We start from the raw sequence: 23691 nt of genomic DNA, 5'->3' as shown, positions 1-23691 counted from the left end.
ATATGTAATGAAAGGTGACGATCTTTCATGGACATCTATATTCAAAAGGTAATCCTTTATAAGATGAGGATCTTGCAAATGATAGGCCCGTTATCATGACATTTGTTCTAGTCATGCTGGAAATCATTGATAACGAATGCATTATGATTACTCTAGATATTGTTTCGGACAATTAGAGATCATAATATACGCTTTTCAGAGTGTTAAAGTCAAATAATGTGGTATGTATACAGACATTTTGTATTCTTGAGAAATTATTACTTCTCCCTTGCTAAGAGGGAGTGTTGAAGTATAGCTTCAGTCAAAGTAATTCTAGACATTTGAATCTAATTGTATGATTATCGAAAGAAAGGATAACATATATACATGCGTGTGTGTGTGCATACATATATATAGATATATTTATATGTGAGAATTAATATCTCTACCACCAATTCTGATCGGGCCTTGCTTGTTATCATACTGCTATCACCGATACATATCGGGATTTAAACATTGATTGTTATATGAGTATTGGGCGTGATTACTGCCAGCAATATTAACATTGTTGTTAAGTTGTGCTGCTAAGAGGCAGTTATGCCATCATAGGGTCATGACCCTATGTGGCCCTTGGCCATGTAGAGTCATGCCCCTACAAGAACATGACTCATCATATATAAATATTGTAATGCATCAATGGGAACAAACATATATCAATCCAAGTCATATATGCAGTCCCAGCGATCTGTTTATCTTGCAGATTATTGAAGAACAAGTTCACATTATTATTCAAGTAAGAAGATTCTCCAAGCAACAAACACAGTCCTGAATTAAAGATCTGCAATATACAAGTCTGAGAGCAAGTTACATATTCTATTACAGCCAGAAATACAGTTCATTCTATCAGAGATCCTATTGCATTAACAGAAGTTGCCTTGTGATCTTAGTTTGCAGGCTTAGCAAAAGAAGTAACTTTATATCAAGAGAGAATTGAACATTTGGTGTTACACTTTAAAACATTGAGTGTCTATTTCTGAATGTTGTGATGGAATAAAACTCACATGAATAGGTCTCAAAATGGAGGACTTTGACAGCTTTAGTCTAAAGCAGTTTTTGATTTTTTCATCCAACGCACTCAAAAGATCTCACAGCTAAACCTAGCTTTAGGAGAGTATAATGCAAAGGACGACTTCAATATTGCTGGCATAGGAGACACAAACATTGTTTTAGCTAATTAATGGTTGCATTCTCTGGAAAAGATCACATGATATCCCCAAATCATGGACTTGAGATTCCAATTAAAAGGGAAGGAAATAATTCTTTGAAGGGTGCTTAATGGACCACTTAAGATTGTATCCACAAAGATGATAAAGAGATTTTTTAGCCATGGACAAGAAGATTGGCCCAAGTAGTGCATAGTATGCCTACCCACCTGTCCCGAGAACAAGAAGACATATCTGCAAACTTGCGTAATATTTTGGACTTTCACAACAAAGTATTAAGCAACATTCCTCCAAGGAAGACCCCTAACAAGGGGTTTAATCATGTTCTTGAGCTCAAGGAAGAAGCAAAGCTCATTATCACCATTATGTACTACCACCCTTGAACGCATAAGGAGGTAAGTAAAAGAGAAATTAAGAAACTTTAATCAAGTAGACATCCATTTGAATTTAGATTCTTTTGGTTCCTCTATAGTCCTCATGAAAAGTGATGGCACAAATGACAATGTGCATCAACTACAAAGCTTGAACTAATAAGACAATAAAAATTAAAATCTGGTCCCCATGATTGTAAAACTTATAGACGAACTACATGTCGCAATCTACTTCTCATAGATGGTCCTCGATCTCATATTGGATTATCACCAAAATTGCATGTGAGATGGCATTCATAAAACAGACTTCTAATTCCACTACGGGCAATATGAATTTCTAATCATGCCATTTGGTTTGACTAATGCTTCAATTGCGTTCCAATCAAGCATAAACCAAGTGTTCATTTATCAATGAGAAAATGTCCACATTTTCTTTGACAACATTCTAAACAGGGCCTAAAAGAGCACTTAGGGAACATTGAGATGAGGTTGTTAAAGATCGTTGTTGATGAGATGCACATTGGTTCCTATATTTTATTGGTCTGATTACTAAATTAAGCCCCTGTATTATTCCGGAAAAGAAACGTCAAAGGTTCATATTACAGATGCATCTATGATTCTGGCTATAATTTACTGCTTTGGGAAAGAAAATATGAATTGCACAGAGTATATTTTGTGAATACATAAAACAAATATAGGGAATGATGATAAATTTTGGAACTGTTTCTGGAGTAGGTATTTATTTTTAAAAATATTATGAGGGATATTATATGCCATCACAAACTTTGACTTAAGAAAAAATTAACATATGCAACTAAGAAAGAATCTCACCGGGCCCAGCATATGCAAGATATCTCAGGAAATGCTTTAAAAAGAGCTTTCCTTACACAAATTGAATTTACTTATTGGTCTCTTTCCATTAAGTTTATTTTTTCATACTTTCACTATTTTGAATATGACTACTTTCAGTAACATTGCCATAAATTGAAGTATAATGCATAGATGACTTAAGGATGAACAGCTAAAATTCTGAAGTACATGAAAGGAATCTAATACAACTGTTTGATGAATGGTATCAGAGAAATGACATATAAAATGTGCCACAGTAGCCACACAAGCCAATAATAATTGCACAAATAGCTTAAAATACAATCAATGAAAAACCTAAGAGTTTGGCAAAGATGGAAACTTACGGCAGATCTCCAAAATAGTCAATCCATTCTGGATTATCATAAATTGCATCCCTTCGTACTCTTTTTAACTTACGATCATTTATATCCTTTATCAACCATTCCCGATCTTCTGGGCTCATATAATCTGCCTTTAATATATTCCCTTCTTTTCGCATCTCTTCCACAAGTCTAATTGAAAACCAGAGAGCATACACAATTCTCAGATCATTAATATTTTATGTCGGTAAATAAAAAAGACCTGAAATATAGGAAAAATGATAGGAGTTGCTAAACTACATTCAAGAAGTGTATGACAACTGTTGATCTACATACTCTGAATCATCTGGTGCCGGTTCCTCATCAGGAATGTCCACCTCAAGCACACCATGACCTTCCATCATATTCTGATGCCACTCTCCTTCATACCTAGATATGGAATACTTTTACATCAAATTGGATTAACATGACATTTAAAAATAAGAATTTCAACACCTACATACCTACTTAATTAATGTAGTTCCAGCATCAAAAATAGCTTCTGCTACATATTATTCGAAAATGACAAAACATAATGTTCTCAAGAAAAACCTGTGGCATTGATGCTTATCAAGAGTGTAATTTGTATAAGTTCAACTTCTGTTAATCTGAAATGGATCAGGTTGTGTTGGTCTAGAGAATTACCAATCTCATTTAAGTTGCTTAATAGATCCTTCCAAATACATCACACATACAAGACTCACCTTGGAAGGAATGACACAAAAGCCTGATTTGCAAGAGAATGTGGCTATGAAATAGTTCAAGGGGAAAATCCTAGGTGATCCAGACACCCATGGAAACTTCATAACATTTAAAGACTTCCATATACTAGTGGTTTAACTGCAGTCAAAACTGTCAGTGTCAAACAGTCTAGCAGTTAAAACCCTTTGGTGACAATCAAAATAAGACAAGCAGAGAACACGGAAATGAGTATTACTCTGAACTTCTGCAAACACCTGGCTTCTTCAATTTCTCATGCAAATGAAGCACAGGCTACAATAATTCCCTTGTAACTTGTAGAAGGGTCCTTTCATGTTACTATTCTTGGATTTTGCATTTGAGAGCAGTCTATAGAGTTTTATATATTAGGATAACAAAATGTTTCTTTAATGGTTATCTAGTCGTCTTTAGTTTGTTTAGGAAAATTTCCTATTTTGTCTTTGGTATGTTTGTGTTTTTTAGAAACAACATCTTTGTAAATCTATATGAGGAACTTATGTTCCTCTGTTTAATCCAATAACATCAATTTACCATAACATAGTACCACAGTGGGAATTTTTTAAGAAAAATTCAAACTTCTAATCTATTATTTTTTCCAAAAATTTGTTTTCCAAATTTTTAAAATAAGAAATTGTTCAAGGTATTTTATGAAAATTTTGTGATTTATCTTCGAGATTTTTGCTGAAAGTCATGAGCTTGGTCAAGGGTTTTGATCACATAATTTCCTAGTTTGAGCAAAAGTCTTCAATTTTTTAAAGTTGCATGTTTGTTGTATTAGAATATTATAATGTTTCTTTAATGGTCATTTTAGATAATCTTTAGTTTATTTAGTAGTTTATATTTCCGTCTTTAGTTCGTGATTGTTTCTTTTAAAAACATTGTCTTTGTAGATCTATATAAGGAGCTTTCATCTCCTTTATTTAATACAACTACAACAACATTGATATACCATAACATGGTATCAAAGCATGTGGATGGGATTTCATAAAATTTGGCCGATTTTTTTGAAAAAATTTGAGCATCTTTTGATTTGAAATGTTTTCAGAAATTTTCTTTTTGCTTTTTAGAAATAAAAATCATTAGAGATATTTTATGAAACTTTTGTGATTCGTCTTCGAGGATTTTTACTAGAGATCGAAAGCCTAGTTAAGGGTTTTAATCCCGTGATTTCTTGGTTGCAGCAAAAGTCTCTTTTTTTAGGGTTCCATGTACTTGCATGCTTGTTGCATGTACTGTGCTTGCATGTGCTTGTTTACCATGTGAAGTCTCATGTTTTGCCGCCCTTAAAAATTCTAATGGGTTTTCATAATTTTTTCCCTTAAAAATTTCTGATGGGTTTTGATAATTTTTTCCCTAGAAAAATTTTTCATTTTGTAATCCGCAAAGTTGTGTGGGATTCTTTTGTGAATTGATAATTTTTTCCTCAAAAATTATCTAGTGGGTTTTACTGTTTTTCTTTAAAAAATGAAGTTTTGTATTGTCTGGTGTTGATTGATTTTTCACCTCAAAAATCATGTTGGGTTTTGATCAATTTTTCACCTCAAAATTTGTGTTGGCTTTTCATCAATTTTTCTCCTCAGAAATCATGGCTTATTGTGGTTTGTTGTGGGGCATCATGCTCATCTGTAAAGTTTAGATGGTTTGTTGATTTTTTCTCAAAATCGTGCTAGATATTCTCAGTGTTTGTCTCTGGCTCTAGAGAAAAACAACTTCGTTATCAAACATCGGGTTGGATATTTTGTGATGATTTCTAGTCAAATGTTTTGCTAATTCTAGGAGGGTTAGTGGTAGACTCATCTTAGTGGCAGGCTCTTGTCTCTTGTTGCCAAACATTCTTAAAAAAGGGGTCACCCTTCTATGTTCTTTTATGAGTGAATTTTGGCTTGTTGGTCATTAACATTTTGCAAGTCTAAGGAGGGTCTCTGCAGCAGCAAAGAGTTTTGAAGAATTTGTGAACAAAAAGACATCAATTAATGACCATTAAGGGAAGGTATTAGAATATTATAATGTTTCTTTAATGGTCATCTTAGGTAAGTCTTTAGTTTATTTAATAGTTTCTATTTCTATCTTTAGTTCACGATTGTTTATTTTAGAAACATCATCTCTGTAAATCTATGTAAGGAGCTTTCATCTCTTTTGTTTGATACAACTACAACAACATTGATTTACCATAACATGTTGCATGTTGCTTGAATGTGCATTTTGTGAGTCTCATGTGTTGTAATTACCGTGTGAAGTCTCATTTTTTTCTACATTTATTACTGAAAAGAAATTGCTATCTATCATCTTTGTTTAATATCTAATGGTTATCTATCGTAATCTTCTGTAAATATTAGAATGTTTCTAACATTTAGTTTTTTGTTTCTAGAATAGAATGTTTCTATTCTTTATGATTGTTTCTTAAGAAAGCATCGTTCAGTCTCTTGTATAAATTGACCTCTTGGTCTCTGTTAATATCAAACAAATATTTTTCAATTACTTCGTAATATGGCATCAGAGCAAAAACTCTAAATTTTTTCGAAAATAATTATAATTTCTTGGCTGAAATTATCTCTTTTTTATTTTTGAAATTATTTACATGCATATTTGCTTCCAACTCTCTCTATGATCTGACTAGGGTTTCTGTTCTAAGAGATTTGAATCTGCTAACTTCTAGTTCGGTTCAACAACCCATTTCTGTCCAGATCCATCTATTTTTTCTGTATATTTCTGCCATTTTTTGTAGTTGTTTGCAGCAAGGCTGCTTTTGTTCAAAACCCTAATATTCGAGTTCGGAATTTTTTTTATTCCAGATCCTTCATGGGATTTTTAAGAGCTCAACTGGGTTGTTGTCAAATTTTTCTAGGTGCCTTGATTTTTGTGCCTCAATTTTCGAGCCAGCTGATCCAAAAATCGACAACATATTTTATCTAGGATCTAATGGTTATCTATTGTAATCTTCTGTAAATATTAGAATGTTTATAATATTTAGTAATCTGTTTCTAGAATAGAATGTTCCTATTCTTTACAATTGTTTCTTAAGGAAACATTGTTCAGTCTCTTATATAAATTGACCTGTTGGTCTTTGTTAATATCAAGCAAATATTTTCCAATTACTTTGTAAAATTAAACAATCTTATTTACAAAGATTTACAAATATTACATAGATGACCATTAAAGTAATATAATAATATTCTCATACCCTCCCTTAATGATCAATCTATCATATTAACAAATATTTTCCAATTACTTTGTAAAATTAAACAATCTTATCTACAAAGATTTACAAATATTACATGGATGACCATTAAAGTAATATAATAATATTCTCATACCCTCCCTTAATGATCAATCTATTAACAACGCCAAGTTTTCCCCTGAATTTAATAAACCTATCTAGACCAAGAGGCTTGGTGAGAGTGTTTGCAATCTAATTCGTTGTTGGAACACACTGCAATAGAATTTTCGGTTTCCAACAACTACCGAATGTAATGATAATGAACATCAACATGTTTGGTTCTTTTGTGGAACACAAGATTCTTGGCAAGTGTGAGAATTCCCTGATTATCAAAGAGCAAGGGAGTTGAACTTTCTTGAGATAAATGCATATCCGCAAGTATTCAATGAAGCCAAACTACCTCACAAGTTGCCTTCATAGCTTCTTAATACTTTGCCTCTATAGAGAAGTGAAATTGCATGCTACATTTTATTAGTCCTAGTGACTGCACCAGATTGCAAACTAAACACATATCCAGAGGTTGACATCTTATCATCAACCAGACCTATCCAATTTGAATTTGTGACCCCACTAGGTCTAGAATCATGAATCCTACTGTAAAGAAGTCCATAATCAGAGGTGCCCTTCACATAACACAGCACACTCTTCACTGCTACCCAACAATTAGCACTGAGGGCTCTCATGCAGCGTGAAATGTAGCTCACTACAAAACTGAGATCAGGTCTACTAGAAGTGAGATAGATGAGATTGTCTACTAGTTGTTTGTAAGTGGTTTCATCAACAAGAGAAGCAGACTTGGCTAACAACTTCAGTACCTTCTCCATAAGCATGGAAGCAGATTTACAATCTTGCACTTGAAACCTGTCAAGCATGTTCAAGGCATATTTATTAGACTGTGAAATAAAGATGCTATCATCAATCTGCCATACCTCAACACCTAAATAATAATGGAGAAGCCCCAAATCTGTCATATCAAAATCTTTCCATAGGTCTTATTTGATTTTTGAAATCATGTGTTGAACTACCAGTAATGACCGAGTTGTCAAGAATATTATCACTAGAGCATTTGATATACAGATTATTGTTAGAAGGGCAATGCTGAAAACCATGAGCTACGAAATTACTGATGAATCTTGATGGCATGCTCGAGGGGCATGTTTGAGTCCATAGAATGCTTTCTTGCGTCAACACACTTGGTGGTCTTGGCCAAGAAGCTTGAAACCAATAAGTTGTGTCATGTAGACTTCAACTTGAAACTCACCGGTGAGGAAGGTACTCTTAACATCCATCTAATGGACTCTCCATCCAAACTGAGTTGCAATGGTGAAAGGAAGATGAATTGTACTCATCTTCATTGTACGAGCAAAAATCCATCATAGACAATGCTCTCCTATGGTTTGAATCCTTAAGTAACTAATCTGGTCTTCTACTTATCTAAGGTACCATCTGCATAATCTTGACCTTATAAACTCATTTGTAACTAATGGGCTTCTTCCTGGAGGGAGATCAGAGAGAACCCAAGTGTTGTTGTTCATAAGATTCTAGTATTTCACATCCATAGCATGTTCCCATTTTGGAATCTCTTTTGACTCTTCGAATGTCTGAGGCTCGTATATATTATGAAGGTTGACCATGAGAGCAAAGTTAACTATATTTTGTCACTTGCCCTTATTTCTAGAAGATCTACCCTCAATGAGCTCATCAAGACAAAGAGCACTGGTAGTCTTAACCCACCATTTAGGCCGAGAGTAGATGTCCCAACATTACATGAAGAAGTAATAAATGGAGTTGGAGGAGAAAGAGGATTTGCGTGTGGAAGATTAGCATCATCCAAAGGAAAGTCAGGTAGTGCATCACCAAATGGAGAATTTGCATCATCCCTCCCATCAGATGAACCCAATGAAAGACTAGGACCCAAATCAGAAGCCTTCAAAGGTTGATCCTCAGAATTCTACTCATACAAGGAAAGTTGAAACGGTCCATGTTCTTCATCAAAGACAAGATCTCAACTAAAGAAGACAATCAGTGAGTTGATAAGCCTTACGGTTGTCATTGTATCCTGTAAACACAAGATTCTAACTTTTGGAATCCAACTTGGAGCATTGAGCATCCGAGATCCCTACATATGCTAAAGAGCCAAAAAATTTCAAATGGCTAATAAGTTGGCGAGTCCATGCTTCCTCGGTGCAAAATGTGTCGGAGACTAATTAAGGAGATCAATGGCAATAAACATTGCTTCTGCCCAATATTTGACATAAAATCTTGTGTTCCATCATAGACCTTGTCATTTTCGTAATGGTGTGGTTGTGTTGTTCTACAATGTCGTTTTGTTAAGGGTTGTATGGCGTGGTTAACTAAATTTTTATGACGTGTATCACAGAAGTAGAGAAAGCAGTAGAACCCCCTAGTGCGGAGCACCTCCCTTTTTGGTTTTGTTTTGGTTTAGATGTTGTTTAGGGTTAGTTAAGAGTCTTTGTGTGAGTCTAATAAAATCTAGTGGTCTTTGGATCCAAACTTGTCCTAATTTGTTTGTACGGGCAAAAGTCGCTCATAGAGTCAAAATGTTGTCAAGTGGGTCAAAAGTTGCTAAGTTTGAGCAACTAGGGCACATGGTCTCCTATAGGGTCCTAGGATAGGTTTAGGAGCACCCACTTGCCTAAAACACTCAAAAAGCAAGAATGCTCAAAATTGCAAAAATGCTCAAAAGTCACTCAAGCAACTTTTGCAATTTTTGCAAGAACATGTCAAATGAAGAAATGGGCGGTTGTAACCACCCATGCTCGAGTATTTGAGCATGGGATGAAGATTTTTGGAGGTTAGAATGAAGATCAATTAAAGACCATACATGTGAGCAGACTGTACAAAGGTTTTTCTGAGTTTTCCTTGCATTCACAATGTTTTTGCACTCTTGTAGGGCTATGTACAAATTGGATTGCATAATCTGACTTCATGACAATATAGAGTTTTGTTTGAGCTTTCTTTTGCATATTCAAGTTTGGTTCCAAGTGGAGGGATTGAGAATTTATACTACATTTTAGGAGACCGTGTCTACAACTTCCATTTGCAAAGTTGCAGAAACTAAAATGGCCCTAACCTAATCATCCATGGTTGAAAATGCATGAAATCCTGTGGAACGGTAGGTTAGGACTTGTACGTAGTGATTTTGTTTCCTTTTTTGTTCTTGCAACTGACCTCCTAATTTTGGAGTGATACCCTAGGCTGACTACTTGGAGAAGGTGAGCCAAGACAGCGAGAAGATGTGCTTGGAGAGTGCACCCATGATCTAAAATGACCAACTCAATGGAATGGTTGAGAGCCCTAGTGAATCTTAGAGGATTGAATGGTTGCAGGAATTGTTATGAAGTTTGAAGGCCTATTGGATGCTTTTTGTTGTGACTGGTCCAGAGGCCTAAAAGATAGCCTAGGAACTAAGGCCTTAGAGCAATTAGGCTTGTGGTTGACTTGAAGCTCTGTAATTTGGGATTCTTGAAGTGCTAGGGAATAGCTTTAAGAAGCATATGGTCTTCCATAGGATTGTGTGGAAGAATTGGCAGCATTTGACCAAAACAGCGAAAACAAACCTAATTCAAATTAGGCCTAATTAGCTCTACTTGTGGGTAGCGATAGCAAAGTGATTGCTAACATGACCAGAAGTGTTTGAAAGGACTAAAAGGGATAGGAACAAATACCCTAGTAAGGACCTAATATGTGTGTGGGAAAGATCCTAAGCAAGGGTTTGGAGTTCTAGGGGAAGGAGCAAGGTAAGCAAGGGCTAGTAGGACTAGTTCCTAAACAAGTTGGTTTTTGTTCTTACATCAACCCAACTATACCTAGGAGGCAAGTTGAACTAAGGGTCTTGGAGATCAAGGTTGGTGGAGAGGACATAGAAGGAAGGGACCATTGGATGGCTCAAAGGGCCAAGCTCTAACTAAGAGAAGATAAGTACTAGAACCCTAGATTCTCTGCATCATCCCCCCCCTCATTGTCAGAGCTAAGAGATATAATAGAACAACCAAATTCCTTTCTACTAAGGCCTTAAATTCTAAAATACTGTAAACACATCTTATTTGGTCTAAAAAATTACACCCACATTTAACGACTGAAATCATCAACAAAAAGTTAAAAATACTTGCACCCAATAACAGGATTCATTGGACCACACAAATCATCATGGACCAATTGTAGTACCTTAGAGGCTTGCCACAAGTTGTCATCCTTGAAAAACATCTTGCGTTGCTATCCAGCTTGCCAAGCTCCACAATCTTGTTGGTTTTGAGTTTGAAATTCAAGTAGGCCATGTACTAAATCATCCAAAATAAGTTGAGCAAGATAGTGAATGTTTAGGTGACCATATTGTTGATGCCAAAGAGTGTTGATAGAAGATGGTTTTATTGTGAAGGCATGCTCACAAGAATCATTTGTGTCCGCAAGTCTCTATAGACCATGATCCTCAATGCCAAAAGCTACAGCAATGTCTGTCGCGCAATCAATAATTGAGCACTTGTGTGTATTGAAAACCACATCAAGCTGAGGAGAATGTTGCATGACCTGACTCATTGAGAATAGGTTATGTTTCATGTCAGGAACATGGTATACATTGAGGAAAATGAGATTCCTCCCACAAAACTGTATCTAAATGTTGCTTTGCCGACAGCAATATACTCTTCAACTCCTTCAAATATAACTGAATTAGTAAAGCGAGAAAATTATATGAACCAATCACGTTTGTGAGTAAAATGCCAAGAAGCACCACAATCTATATACCAAGCAGGATTTTGTTTTCATGGTATGTAAGTCTTTTAGCCATTAAAGCATAAAAGGCAGACTCTTTCTACTTTGCGCATTCAACAACATTAGCTTTTGGCTAAGACCCTCCCTACTTCTATTGTTTGGAAGCCAACCGATTGCGGTAATCCCTGCTTCTATTGTTTGGAAGCCAACCGATTGCGGTAATCCTTGAGAAAATGGGCATATTTGTGACAATACTTACACTAAACCTTCTTCTCCAAACTATTTTATGACTTCTTGGGCCCTTTTGCTGAGATAACTGAGATTGTTGAGATTTGCCTTTATCCTTATGAAAGGATTTAGCTGCAAAGGCTCGCTCTAAGGAGAACAAGGTAGCATTGTTACCAAACTGTTGTTCCCAATGAACCTGGGGTAACAACTCTGGAAATTTGAGATCAACAATAGTCAAACTAATGTTGAGAGACCCTATAAATTGCTTATAAGATTTAGGTAGACTCTTCAAGGTGATGACTATCATACCTTCTTCCTCCATTTTCTGACCAACAACTTCAAACTAACCTCGAATGTCCTTAACCTTTGTAAGATGTTCCTATAAAGACATGCATTCATCCATCATGATGGAGAACAATTGGCTCTTCAGAAAGAATGCTCGGCTCTTGTCAAATGTCACATGCAACTCCTTTATATGCTATCAGATGTCTAATGTAGACTTGCTAGAAGAAATCTGAGACAACTAATCATCTGTGACAAAGAGCTTAAGAAGCATAAAAACTTCTCAATTTCGATCATCAAACTTGACCTAGACTACTTGGATTGTGGTAGGGTGAGTTTCTATTCCCAAAACAATCATATCAAGGCCAAAATATTCAAAGGTTGTTAATATGCATTTGCTTCTAGGTGTTATAATTTTTGTCGTTGAATTTTGATTGCCCTCCAACATTAAGTTGGCCAATGAAACAATCTTGCACGTTTCCCAATGCACAAAAAACGAGAATAAAGAAGACGCGATAGCACAAACTTTGAAACACGAATCCAATGTAGAACATAGAAGCAAATGTAGGTATTGACTCCAAAAAATAATTAAGTAGCACGAATTTCGAGCAAAAAATATGGCTAACCAAAAACAATATGACAAAGACCCAAAAGAGATTTTTAAAAATTCAGAAAGAATCTAAAATTAGAATAAAATTTTGGCTGGTGAGGAATTTGAGGAGCAAAACTTGAGGCATCCACAAAATTCTAACAACGATCTAGTTGAGGTTTCGAAAAACCCACCAAGAATTTGCAATTAGATTATAAATCTAGTACTCGAAAAGAGAGTTCAAAAGAAACCATACTTGTTTGCAAAAAACTTCAAAAAATGGCAGAAAACAACAATTGGTTGCAGAGAAACAACCATACAAGCTCACAAATTTGTCAAAAAAGATGGAAAAGGCCGTTAGATGCAAAAAAAAACTAGCAGAAAGAAAATAATTTGTGAGTTGCAAACCTATGCGAGTCACAAAGCTGCATGAGTTGTAGAAGAAATCGTGGTGCTTAGGAGGTGGAGAAACTTCTCAAATAAAATATTTGTTTGAGACAAATGTGAGCCCGAAAATGGTTGTGATTCAAACCCAAAAAACAACACTAAATAGCAAACCAAAGAACAACACTCAGTAGCAGATAAATAAACATTACGGAGTACCATAAAAAGAACGATGTAGGTTGCAAAGAACATGTACAATTTGCAAAGAAAGCTCATGTTATTTGTAGAGAGAAAACGAACGTGAGTTGCAAATTACAACTCAAAAATGGCATCCACAAAAACTGGTCGGTTTGAAAAAAAACAGCTCTGCAAAATCGGCCCAATAAAAAGTTTTTTTCTAAAATCTTAAAATTTATGAAAAATCAAAATATTTTTAGAAAAGATTATTTTTTATCTTGCAAGCTTTGATACCATATTACTCAGAAATAATTGGTAAATCATTTGATTTTACTAACAAATGATCCAATAGATCATTATAAAGAACTTACAAGGTTACAAGAATAGAAAGTATTGAAATAAGAAACTTAACAAACGAACTTATCTACAAATGTTTACAAATATTGCATAGTTGACCATTAAAGTAATATAAAAATATTCTAATAGCATTAAGGTTTCCCTGATGGATTTTAATGATTTTTTCCCTTAAAAAATTGCTGATGGATTCTTATGACTTTTTTCCCTTAAAAAAATGTATGATGGGTTCTTATGATTTTTTTCCCTTAATAGGCTTTTCTACTTTTACTCCTTAAATAAAATTATCTGTTAGGTTTTAATATTTTTTTCCTCAAAAGTTATTTATCGAATTTTAATATTTTTTTCCTCAAAAATTATATGTTGGGTTTAAATAATGCTTTCCTCAAAAATTTATCTATTGGGTTTTACTAATTTTTTATTTTCTCAAAAATGAAGTTTTGAATTCTTTGGTCCATGTCTCAAATATTGTCTTCGATTTGATCGATTTTTCACCTAAAAAATTGTGTCTACTTAATCTGATGTTTCTCCTTAAAAATTGTGGCTTCTTGTAGTTTGTTTTGGGTCATAATGCTCATGTGCAAAAGTTCTTGGTGAATCATCTTGTAGTTTGTTTTGGGGCATAGAGCTAATCTACAAAAGGGTTAGCAAATTTTTCTCAAAACCATGGTTTTCGTTTCATCTCGGTGCATTTGGCTATGTGGAGTACTACCTTTATTTCAACATCAGATTGTATGGCATCTTGGTCATTAACGTTTTGTAGATCCAAGGAGGGTCTCAGTAGTAGTTGAACATTTTGAAGAATTTACAACCACAAGAGATGTGGTCTTCTACAGGGTAGTTGGATGATGACCACTAAGGGAGGTTATTAGGATAATAGAATGTTTCCTTAACGGTCATCTAATCGTCTTTAGCGTGTTTAGGAAAGTCTCCTATTTTGTCTAATGTTAATGTCTGTTCTTTTTAGAAACATCATCTTTGTAAATCTATATAAGGAACTTTTGTTACTCTATGTAATACAATAACATCAATTTGCTATAACATTATGAGTGGTAATGCAGTTCAAAATGCCAAGTAGTAGTGAAACTTATTTATTATAGGTGTCACACCCGTTTTTAGAACTACTATATTTTATGACACGGTTTGCCTTTGCATTAAACAGTGATTTTGAAAATATGCCCTAGGTGGTTTTCAATTTCTTAAACAATGGTTTTTCTGCCCTAAATGATTTCAATTTTATTTTATGCAGTGGTTTTGCAAGTGTGCCCTAAATGGTTTTCCTTGGACTAAACCACAGTTTCACAAGTTGTGCCCTAAGCAAGTTCCGGTTTCTAGTTTCAAGATCATTGCTTAATGAATCTTGCATGATATAATTACGTTTTGATGTATTCTTATTGTAATTAAGGATATTAATGAACTTTCTTTGATCTAATGGTTTAATGCTTATCGGAAACCATTTCTATTGGATAGCATAAGTTTTGATAAATGTCAAGTAATATTTGATTTGTTTAATTGTATTACTCTAACTACCAATTCTGGAATTGGACGCAGGAGTATGGTGGCCATGAGGAAGTGGAGAAGGTATCACCCAGAAACGGGGATGTTGAATGGTTAAGAACAAAGACAAACTGCAGGTAGTAAGACTAGACATCATGGAAATAGTGAACCTAGGTGCCTAACGTTATTAGGTCCTAGGATTGTTGAACAATGCCCCTTCCTAGCAAACTTGAAACTCCTTGTTCGAAACCTTTCGCTTCCTTACCAAGCCTTGTCACATTCAAGATCGGGCAATCACTTTTGACATTATATTCTTTTAACAAAGCCTCCACCCCTTATGTTCTCTCATGGGTCTCATTTCACTTCATTACTAAACAAATTTTAATAGTAAATTAAGAAATTAGAAAATTATTATTAAAGGAAATCTTTTCAAAGCTTTTAGTAAGATCCTTACTACATTTATATACTCATCTTATTAAATCTTCTTGTCCACAAGGAAGCCTTCATGCATATTTAGGTGTTAAGAGCAATTAGAATATTAATTTCATGAACCTTAACACATTGATTGTTAAAATGGAGATTCTAGTTGAGTTGACTTCCATTTCCTTTTTGGAATCGTGCCTCTCAATATTACATTATAATTATTATCAACTATGGGTCTTCTAAGCTGGCAGGACACCATAAGCATGAAAGAATTATTTAATTGAATCGCTGGCCTTAGTAGGGGTAATTATGTTTGAATTGCTAAGTTTTGAAACGCCATGTACTATATGCACAATGGACAGGTGGCAGATCTTCAGGACCACCTCACACATCCTACAGCTGAGATCTTTTATTTGATCCGCCTTGAAGAGATAGGGTAGGTGATAAGAAGGTGATGAGAATGTTTCGAGAGATTTGAGCTACCTTCTTGGAGAAAAACGTTTAAAAAAACATTAAGTGCATGCGTTCTTAATCCAGTCTGTCACTCTGAGAGAATAATAATTCATGGAGGCTTAACAGTCTGTGGTGATAAAAAATGTAGGAGGATATTCTTGCAGCTCCTAAGATAGCAAAGGAAAGGACACAACAAATAACAAGGGAGTTGTAGCTGGGACATAGACTTGCGTGGATACTCATCATAGCAAACTTCTTGAAAGTCTAAATCACTGCAGGTACTAACGATATCTTCTCTTCCTTAGTCTTAAGGGTGACAAGACCTTTGATTCTAGTTTGCCATCGGTCGATTCCTTTCAAGTCACAGTTGTTCTTAATCATGGGGATTTATCATGGCCTTACCCAGCTGACGGTAGGAACCTAAATTGCAATAATCTTGTTACCTGGACCTCTTTCTTTTAGTTTTCCTTTAACAGAAACCACTCAGATTGAGTTTATTTTCTTACAGCTTCGTAGCTTGCAAAAAGAATACCGTTATTACACCATTGTATCATTCTGTATCTGTAAGGTAGATTGAGCAGGAGACAATGGTAATTATGGTAATTACTTTGGGGAAAAGAAAATATTGTTTCTTCGATAAGGAATACCGTACTATGCAACAAATAATATTTTAACAAAAGACAAGACAGTTAACATAGGAAGTAGAACTCCTTTTACTCCTTTAGATACACTAAAAAATTGGTTCTCAGTCCAATTTGAGAGAACAATTTGTCATTGTATAATCAAAAGAAATTGAATCCTTCGTCTTTAGCAAGCAATAGTCCAAATCATGGCAAAAAAAAATGAAGGAAAGACCATCATCCTATCATAGCAGATTTAATCCTAACTAGCAGATTAAATTCACGGAGCTTCCAATCGAATAATGCTCGCTATCACTGCATATAGAACTCACTCTCAGTTAGTCCCTGTTGCAAACTGAGTATTCAAGAAGCTTAACTTTAGGATATTAGTGAATGAGAATATACACATAGTATAAAACTAGGAGTGTAAGACCAACTTAGGGTTCTAGTTCAAAATATAACTGAATAAATTAAGAATCCAGAAATCACCAAGATGTCCAGTCTAGAAGAGATATGATGCCCTTTAAGTCTCTTATATATTTGCAACAGAAAACATTACCTAGTCAGCCGAGATTACAATAATTACTACTCTCATATAAACTAAACTGAGACCAGGTCTGTACGACTCGGAACAAATTAGACAGACTTACTCAAGTAAATTGATAAAGAGAATTGAGCCAAAGCTTAACTTTAGGATATTAGGGAATGAGAATATACACAGTATAAAACTGGGAGTGTAAGACCAACTTAAAGTTCTAGTTCAAAATAAAACTGAATAAATTAAGGATTCGGAAATCACCAAGATGTCCAGTCTAGAAGAGATATGATGCCCTTTAAGTCTCTTATATATTTGCAACAGAAAACATTACCTAGTTAACCAAGAATACAATAATTACTACTCTCATATAAACTAAACTGATACCGGGTCTGTAGGACTCGGAACAAATTAGACAGACTTACTCAAGTAAATTGATAAAGAGAATTGAGCCAAAGCTTAACTTTAGGATATTAATGAATAAGAATATACACAGTATAAAACTAGGAGTGTAAGACCAACTTAGAGTTCTAGTTCAAAATAAAACTGAATAAATTAAGGATTTGGAAATCACCCTGATGTCCAGTCTAGAGGAGATATGATGCCCCTTAAATCTCTTACATATTTGCAACAGAAAACATTACTTAGTCAACCGAGATTGTACTAATTACTACTCTCATACAAACTAAACTGAGATCAGGTCTGTAGGACTCCAAACAAATTAGACAGACTTACTCAAGTTAGTTGATAAAGAAAATTGAGCCAAACTTAGAAGGTCTAGCATAAAACTCCTTCAAGGACTTAGTCCAAATAAGTGATATTTAAACTATGTGCAAGAGAGAAAGTGAGAAGCTGACTCAATATTCTGAGACAAAAACTTGAACAAAGGTACCCTGCTAGATGTTAGTCAGAATAAAAATCACTGGATGCATTTGTAGTCAGGTGCTCCACTGAGTTGGCAGATGAGCTAACAGGTACAACCAACTAAAATTGTAGGTCATCTCACACAGATCCCAGATTCTTGTCACAATCATTCACCATCCCTTGCGGAGGGTCGGGTCTACTTCAGGAGTTGAAGTGGGCAAGGGGGATCAAGCATGATCCATCGTTGGGTGGATAAACACCTTAGTGATACCTTTTCCCATTTCTGGATAGCTGCAACCAAATCACCAAGGACACTCTGCAACCCCATGTCTTATAAGTTTTATTTCTTTCTTAGTTGGAAAAGCATTTCATTTAAGTATTTAATTTCAAAAACAAAGTATGTCTATATTTGCAGATTTTAGAAGTTATAATCGTGATATTCCTTTATTCCTTATAAGCATAGTTAGACATTATGTCAAACATTTATATATTTCAAAACAAACAGAACTCTCCGGTGCTTGTACTTTGTTAAACAATTGTTAAAATCTATGAAAGCATAATCCAGAACTTAAACATAAATATTAAACTCTCTAGCTGCAATCATACTGGCTCGTGTTTCTAACACCAAAACAGATTAATACTGAGAATGTATATTTCTAATTACAGGTGTTTTTTTTTCATTTCTTAAATGTCTTCGAGACAAACATGTTTTTTCAGTGTTCGCTAGTTGCTAGCTGCCTTGTCCTTTCTCATGTTGAAACAAATTCCAAGTCCACCATGTTATTTTTGCAATTTTTCAGCCATTAACATGTAAGATTGATGAATCTATTAAAAATCATGCAACTCCCTAACTCGCCCATTCCATTTGTCTATTATGTTTCATTTTTATCATTTCTGGCAAAGGATACAACTTAAACAAATATGTATCTGATCAAACATAATATTTAAGTTCCATCAATCATTCCTTCCAAGCATTATATATAATTTGTTTTGAGTTGTATATTGGAGAAAAAATTATAAAATTATACTGTGTATGCAAAACAATTCAATTCATTAAATATTGTCAACAGTGTATTTCATCTCCTCGTCTATTGACATTAGGCCATTGAAAGTTTAAGATTTTAACAAACCTGCAAAGTTCCAAAGGAGTGGTAAATACACCTCTTCCTTGAGCAAGATCATCCCAAATGGTCCCTTCATACCTGGTCCAACATAGAGGAAACAGTATTGAAAACAACCACCAGAAGCAGGTTCAAATTTGATCTTCCAAAAAAAATTTGAAATTGAAAACAGAGTATTTTAAAGGCAGCCAAATTACTCTTTATAATGTACAGAAATCATCCGATCAGACAGTAATGCACAGGAAATAAATCCAAATTGCAAAGCAGTTCATTTAATGTTGAAATAATTTACCTGTGCTGTCTTTGTGCTTATGGATACAAAATAAACATTTTTGTCAGTAATTGCAAACATCAAACAAAAAGTGTTCAGCTCAAACAAACACTGTAATTATTTATAACACTCAAACATGACAGCAAGGGTGGCAATCACTAAGCTTGTATGTTTACCAACAAAGACTATAGCTTTATAACTAATACAAGCTCGTCCACTTCAAGAGCAAAAAGAACTTGTTAATCACCAAGCAAAGTAAAGAGGGAGGGTGTAGTAAGAAATCGCACCAAACAAAATCCAGAAAATTAAAAAAATGATAAGCTAAGGATTGAATAGCAAAAGAACAAAATGTCACAGTGAACCATTATAGGCCTGGCTTCTTTGGGCTAGTTTGATTATACATCAATATTAAAATGCAGCATACTCTCAAGCACAAAGCATAAGCTCTGTCATTTATGCATTTTGTCTGACATCACAGAAGATAAAGCCCCCTAACCCTGCACACAACATAAAACATAAGTAGGAATGCTACAGTTAACTTTCATGAAAACTGAAACCCTTTTAAAAATTTGACTAATAGTATCTCCCTAAAGCCCAAGTCCCACAGATAGTGCAAGAATGGGGAAATTAGGTGGAAACTATGGAATGCGAGATGAGATACCTCAAATAGATTATTATTTATACAGGAATATTAGTATATTATAGACTGTGAGTGCATTCATTTCATTAAAAATAAACATAACTATTCTATGCCAATATGTAAGACTGCGTATACAAGTTACTGCTACCACTTTTGGGTTTTCGATAATATGTCATTTTGAGTTATTTTAATACAAATGTGTGATTTTTTCTTTTCTTACAAAAGTTTACAAATTGGACAATTTAATCTACAAAAATGATCTAAAATAGCCATTAGCAAAAGAACATAAGTAAATTTGACTGAAATCAGATGCATCTTAAAAAACTCACGTGCATCCATTATCAAAAACATAGCTACGCCATACTAGAGCTTCTTCAATACGATCCAGTTCCTCCACCACTTCATGTTCATCGCTAACTTCATACCAATTAAGTGGAACACGAGGAAACGTTCTATGATATGGCACATAATTAAGTTCGTCTTCTTCTTCTTCATCGTCCAAGATCTCATCTTCTGTATCATCTTCTGTCTCATCTTCCGTATCATCTTCTGTATCATCTTCCGTATAATCTTCTATATCATCGTATATATCATCATCTGTATCATCATCAAATATCTCCATCCTCTTTGCCTTCTTTGATTTTCTGCCTGCCATCTCAGGGTCCCATCCAAAGCCCTCATTAAAATCTGTCCATTTATATCCATCTGGGTGAGAGCGTTTTTGAAACTTTAACCATGGGTCTGGTGGGTAGTCGTCACCTGGATATAAGTAAGACATGTCAACATCTGATGTTAAATCCTCCCAATCGCCGTCATCTTCTTCTGCTTCTTTTCTTCGTCCTCCTACTTTTCCTCTTCCTCCTCTTGCTTCTCCTTCTTCCTCCTCTTCTTCTTCGTCTTCTTCTGATGATGTAAAACCTGAGATATCTGTTGTAATATCATCAGTATCTTCGGATGAAGATTCCGTGTCATCTATACTGTCATCTAATGAATCCTCAGGGTCTGATACTTTTTCATTAATCCAAATTTCTCCCAAGTCTTCTGCAGTCCATTGCTCCGGATCCTCAGGGAAGTTATATTCCTCAAAGCCTGGAGCCGGATTAAGTCTTCCGTCTAATGAGTTAGAGTCACTGTCCTCCCCTTCTTTATCAACATCCTCTGAATCTTCCTCGTCAACATCCTGTACTTCTTCACTATCATTACCCTCTACTTTCTTATCAGCATCCTTGTCTGGATTTGCCATTCTTCAGATGCTCGGAAAGTTCGTAAGAAATCTCAAATGAGTTTCCAAAATACAAATTCCCCGCATGCTTTTTCCTACAACATAAATTATCCTGCCCTATACTTTGTCGCGTATATTTTAAAAACTCATATGTAATAGCACTTTAAACTCTACATAAAGAAGAATAAACAGACTTTTACCCCACTGTTGGTCTGTGCACAAACACTAACTTGAGGCACTTTGCACAACGACGACCCAGCTTCAAAACAGAACAGGATAATGTAGATAAACATAAAATGTACATAAGAATAAGGATATAAATACCTTAATTATGCAGAAGAAAAGGGATTTCTCTTTGAATTTAGCTAGAGAAGAACAGTGTTCAAGCAAATGCGTCCATTGTTATGGTGTGAGAGCTTCAACCCCTGAAAGAGTAAGAGAGGATAAGCCTCGGCTTGCGGAGGAAAATATGACAAAATCTCTACCGAGGTTGTGGGTTTTGTGAGAGCTTCGAAGACGTCAAACCTTCTTTAGGCAATTAATTGGGTTTTGCCCTTAACATTAATAATTAATAATATTAAATAAATAAAATTCAAAATTGCTCTCATAAAAGGAATAATAGATGATAATAAAAAAAAAAAATTTAATTGATGATTAGAAATGTTTGTTTCTTTAAAAGCTGATTCTCGGCCTCTTTTCGGAGGTAATTTTGCATATGGGAGATTAGGTGGGTATGGTACGATTGATACCTAGTGTTTCTCGTTTATGGTGGTCAAATATGGCAGATTGTTGATGGGGAGTGATTTTAATTATGAGTAATCGTTTTTGTTTGAATTAGAATAAGTTGTATTTTGTAAGGAGGTTTTAGTGCTTCATGAAATAATGTTCTTTATATTGTTTCAATGAAGTTAATTTTATATAGGACTATTGGAAAATGTTTAAGTAGTTCTTTTAGTAAGTCAATTGCATATTGGTCGTTGGATGGAATTTTAGCTTTTAAGCTTTTCGAAAACATTGAAGTTGTTTTTATGGAGTATTATAGAAATTATTAAGTTGGTGATTAATGGTAATTTCTAGAGTAAATGCTATGGTTTGATTGGGCATGTGGATTATGGCTAAGGTTTTGTGCAAATAATAGCTTAATTTCATGTCATGTGTATTGTGAATTTGACACTTACCAACTTTATTTACTTGTTTTAACTTTGTGAAATGCTCTTGAGTTTTTCCTATGTTACAAGACCATTCTTTTATTTCCTCTAACTTAGTGTTTAGTTGTGAATGTGTGTGCTAGTGTGGTAATTATTATTTGTAGCATAATGATATAAAAGCATCTTAGATTTCAAGGCAATCTTGCATCACCCAAAAAGTATTTTTATTTTTGTCTTTTTCAATAAGGGTTATCTAAGTGCAAAGTTACTATTCTTAGAAGCTTACTATTTTTAGGAAGTAAATCATTTGAGCTCAATATGTTTTGATTTCTTCCTTGGAGGTTCACTTTGGATATAGCAATCTACTAATAAAGTTTCATTGTAAGATCAAGTCTGTTTTTAAAGATTTACAAATATTATATTGGTAGCAGGGTATAAAAACTTTTAATTCAATTTTGAAGGTTTTAGAGGCTATGGAAAGTGGTCAAACCTCAACTGACTAGAGCTTGTGCAATTCAAGTATTGTAGAGAAGTTCATGGTATTTCCAAAATAGTGTCATAATAGCCAATCAAAGCAACTAGTAATGAGTTTTGGTCTTCGGATGTTGTGTCACCTAAAATGGACGAAAATGAATTTCCTTCAAAAAAAATTCAAAGTTCCAAAAGTTGTTGGGGCCAACTCTAATGTAAGAAACTATAAATAATAGAAATTTAAGGTTGATCGACTTTAGGGTCTAGGGTTAAAATTGGTAAAATCTTCTTGGGTTGTGGAAAGTTGCATGTATAAAGGTTTGCAGGGTTGTCTAGGATAGTTATGGGGATGTATATAGTGACTTTGGCTTACAAAAGATTGTATGAAAATTCTCATGTGGCTTTGCATGTTATATCTCTTAAATTTGTAATTCCATGCTTTCCGAGATAATAAGAAGCGAAAGTTATATTCTTCCAATTCCTTGTCATTTCTTTGTTTTTGTTATGTGTTTGTGTTATTAAGGGGAGTACCCTTCTGTTAGAAGATTGTTGCAAGCATGAATGTTGATGATATTCCTATGAGGGAGTATTGTAGATATGTTACTGATGATATCTTACATTCGTGACTAAGTTTGTTATTGATGTCAACATAGCAGTTTTTTGTGGTATCTAACAGAAGAACAGTAGAAAGATCAAGTTGGTATGGATGGCTAGTTGAGTGTTTACACTATCTGAGGTTATGGGAGATACTTCTGAGTATCTGGCATATGCAATTAACATCAAAAGAAGAAAGGATTAGTCTAGAAGAAGTTATGTAAGTTTTGGTGATGTTTGTTCTGAGATAGAGTTTACAGAGGCATGTTCTGGTAAACTTGTTATATCTCTTAGTAGAGTTGTTATTCTGAGGATCAAGGTTGAGGACATGAAGAAGACATGCTGAGGATGATGTGGTTAAGTTTGCTC

General features: G+C 34.6%; 1 protein-coding gene across 1 annotated transcript in view; it reads right to left on the bottom strand.

The window, feature by feature from the left end:
• The window catches only part of EMB1211 (MORN (Membrane Occupation and Recognition Nexus) repeat-containing protein), a 79385-nt gene extending 57749 nt beyond the window's left edge, over positions 1-21636 (bottom strand). Inside the window, exons 1-4 of the mRNA XM_089802122.1 lie at positions 20217-21636; positions 18986-19057; positions 3079-3171; positions 2767-2934 (exon numbers count right to left, since the gene is read on the bottom strand). Of these exons, the coding sequence (XP_089658248.1) occupies positions 2767-2934; positions 3079-3171; positions 18986-19057; positions 20217-21130 (1247 nt within the window). The 5' untranslated portion in view covers positions 21131-21636. The remainder of the gene's footprint in view (positions 1-2766; positions 2935-3078; positions 3172-18985; positions 19058-20216) is intronic.
• Positions 21637-23691: the final 2055 nt, after the last annotated feature.

Source organism: Cupressus sempervirens, chromosome 9, assembly GCF_028749045.1.
Source record: "Cupressus sempervirens isolate cs-2001-9-10 chromosome 9, ASM2874904v1, whole genome shotgun sequence".
NCBI lineage: Eukaryota > Viridiplantae > Streptophyta > Pinopsida > Cupressales > Cupressaceae > Cupressus > Cupressus sempervirens.
This window is presented reverse-complemented; position numbering and strand designations above follow the sequence as displayed.